The sequence below is a fragment of the Gadus chalcogrammus genome, chromosome 18, assembly GCF_026213295.1.
Source record: "Gadus chalcogrammus isolate NIFS_2021 chromosome 18, NIFS_Gcha_1.0, whole genome shotgun sequence".
NCBI classification, from domain to species: domain Eukaryota; kingdom Metazoa; phylum Chordata; class Actinopteri; order Gadiformes; family Gadidae; genus Gadus; species Gadus chalcogrammus.
This window is the reverse complement of record NC_079429.1, coordinates 16,326,875-16,329,991: the sequence shown is the minus strand read 5'-3', so window position 1 is coordinate 16,329,991 and position 3,117 is coordinate 16,326,875. Positions and strand designations below refer to the sequence as shown.

The 3,117-nt window shown below is 46.8% G+C and overlaps 1 protein-coding gene across 1 annotated transcript in view; it reads left to right on the top strand.

Annotated features, from left to right (window-relative positions):
* The first annotated feature begins 216 nt into the window (after positions 1–216).
* afap1l2 (actin filament associated protein 1-like 2) overlaps positions 217–3,117 on the top strand; it is a 39,713-nt gene continuing 36,812 nt past the window's right edge. Inside the window, exon 1 of the mRNA XM_056576844.1 lies at positions 217–824. Coding sequence (XP_056432819.1) covers positions 809–824 — 16 coding nt within the window. The 5' untranslated portion in view covers positions 217–808. The remainder of the gene's footprint in view (positions 825–3,117) is intronic.

Genomic DNA, 3,117 nt, shown 5'->3' with positions numbered 1-3,117 from the left:
TTGTGATATCTGTATAGACACTCGTGTACACACACACACACACACACACACACACACACACACACACACACACACACACGCACACGCACACGCACACACACACACACACACACACACACACACACACACACACACACACACACACACACACATACACGCACACGCCAGTGATTTCGTAGAGACCGACTACAGGAAGTCCCCAGCAGCATCACCAGGACTGGAAGAGAGTAGAGACACATAGGAAAGTGAGCGAGATAGAGAGAGATGGACAGAGACATAGAGAGGAAAAGAGAGCAAAAGAGAGGGACACAAACACACATAGGAGGGAAATCCTATCAGCATCTCACAAAAACCTTTCTCCCATGTGTTCGTTCGCATTAGTAATATCTGTTTACCACTATTTATTCATTTTGACATGGGAAAAAAACTCAAGTAACACCAAATTGCACACGTTAATTTTCCCGAGTGCTTGTGCTCCACATTGGTGCTTGACTGCGTGTCTCTCACTCGTGAACCAGAGAAGGGAAGTTTACTTTCGTGGTTGTTTTCTTGGCTGGAGAGAGTGAAACGCTCCACCATCGGAGGAGGAGGAGGAGGGGGGTGCGGCCGGCAAGGCGTATGAGGAAGAGAGTCTGGATCTGTCTGTGTGTGAACCTCCTCTCAGACTGCTGCTCTGTGTCTCTGGTCCTCACCTCATCTCCTGTTAACTCCGCACAACAACGCCGCACTTATTTTCCTATTCTTTACCTTACAACGGGATAACCGTGGAACCCAGGTGGGACAGGTGCCCCCCGTCCCGTGCGTGCGAATGGAGAAGCACAAAGGTAAGGACAACGGGGTCGTGGTCCCGCGTGCATGTTATTAATATATCTATTTTTAAAGATTTATTTTTGCATTTTTATGCTCCATTGACAGAGTGAGATAGGCAGGTAGCCTATGTGTGAGAGAGGGGGGACATGCCGCAAAGGACCACGGGCAGGAATCGAACCCGGCTGCGGTCAGGACTAGTCGCTGTATTTGAGTTCACATTGAACAAGTTTAGATGGTATCTTGGTCTGTCTGTCTTTCGGTCAGTCCATGTGTCCGTGTGTCTCTTTGCCTTTCTCCATGTCTGTTTAAGTCACCATCTGTCCCTCGGTCAGTCTGCCTGTCAGTCTTTGTCCGGTGTCCGTGTGTCTTTGCCTGTCTAACCATCTGTCTTTCGGTCTCTGTCTGTCTCTCTGTCGGTGTCTCTCAACGTTCATTCTCTGCGGTGATGGTCAAACCATTCAGCTAATTTCTTCCACATCATGTGATTGCAGCGTCAACATTGCGAAGTTTCAACTGGACGAAAGCCGAGGAAGTGGGAGGGGGGGGGTTGCAGGATAGTCTAGTAGTGGTCAGGGTGTTTGTTTGACTCAGAACCAAATGGTTCTGGGCTCGAACCGCAAGGTCCACATAATCTACCTAAGATGCCCTAATAACCCCTACCTGCTCTTACATGACATGAATCAGATGTCACTGTAATATGTTTGGATTAAACACTGTCTGCTAAATGACTCAATGGAGAAGGAAGAGATGGAGTAGAGGGTCTCATCCATCAGAGAGAGAGAGAGAGAGAGAGAGAGAGAGAGAGAGAGAGAGAGAGAGAGAGAGAGAGAGAGAGAGAGAGACCATGTCGTTCTCCCAGGGATTCCTCAAATTCCTGTGGTTATTTCTTCATGAGAATGTGTGAGGCGGTTTAATAATGGTTTGATTGACGTAAACAAAGCCCCCCCCCGCCACCGCCAAAAAAAAGCTGTTTTCTTTTATATCTCCAAGCGTAAATCTGTCAGGGACCGTGGTGATGGCCATAATATTCCAACACCTCAATTCAAACAACTCTCACACTCATAAACTGGAAACAACCACACAAAAAATATTGGTTTTAAAAAATTCAACCAAAGTTTTTCAAATCATCATACATCTATGAAAAAAATGAAATAAATGTCAAAGAAACTCTTGTTGCCATTAACAACACGATTTCTGAGCTCTATTGGCTGAAACATCTTCAAACACACACACACACACACACACACACACACACACACACACACACACACACACACACACACACACACACACACACACACACACACACACACACACACACACACACACATCCACATCAGTGATCAGATTCAGTGCCCGGCCCGCCAATCACAGCGCAGATTGAGGTGGAGAAGTTTAACCATGGCCAAAGATCACAAAGACAATGCGGTCTGGTCTGGCAGAACCAGGGAAGAGACAACACAATGCTCTTCAGCTGACCCCACTACGGGGACCAGACATGTTTGCTTTTGGAGAGCTCTATAAACCGCCACGGTTGTTTAATGCTAGCCTTGATTTCCAGTCTATCTTGTGAGACTTTTTGCTCTCACCAGAGAGCCTGGAAGAAGGGTCCGATTGTTCAGGGAAGCCAATTCAGCGGTTGCGCTTCTGATTGGGTAAAATGGCCTAGAACCGAGTCGATGGGCTAACGGGCAGCTCGATTGACCAATGGCTGGCTGCGAACACCAACCTGATTGTAAATTGAAGTGATGGAGCTTAACCAGATGAAGCTACGCGTCGGGTCACACTAAGTGTCTTTAATAGGAAAGAATGATGTAAGCTGAAAAGTTAGTCCCAATGGATGCAGGTCTTCAGAGCAGAGCTGATGTTTTCCACTGCTTCGAGGACAACTCTTGTGTTGACTCTTTCTCATGGTTCAAACATTGGGGAAGGATGGGCCAAAAGTAGTGAAATCGTTTGAGGAAGTGGAATCTGCCAAAACCTCCCCATGGGGTTTGACCTACGCTGTGGCCTAAATTGTGTCTCAGTCGCGTCTCGGTTTAACCTGTCAGAAGGTACGGGTGTGTCGTTGGTGGATCACACGCGGTGGCAACAACACAATGTGTATGACGGATCAACAAGGAAGTGCTTCTTAGAAGTTGAAGCCCTGGGCCGTTTCCCGTTATTAGTAGCATTCGTAAAACGTTACAGAACCAAGTGCATGAGGGGAAAGGCAGCATGTCAATAACTATGTTTTTAAGGAGGGCATCAATACTCTTTTAGAGCGTTTTAAATGTAGTTTGTGTTAGGTAGAGAGTGCTTTAAATC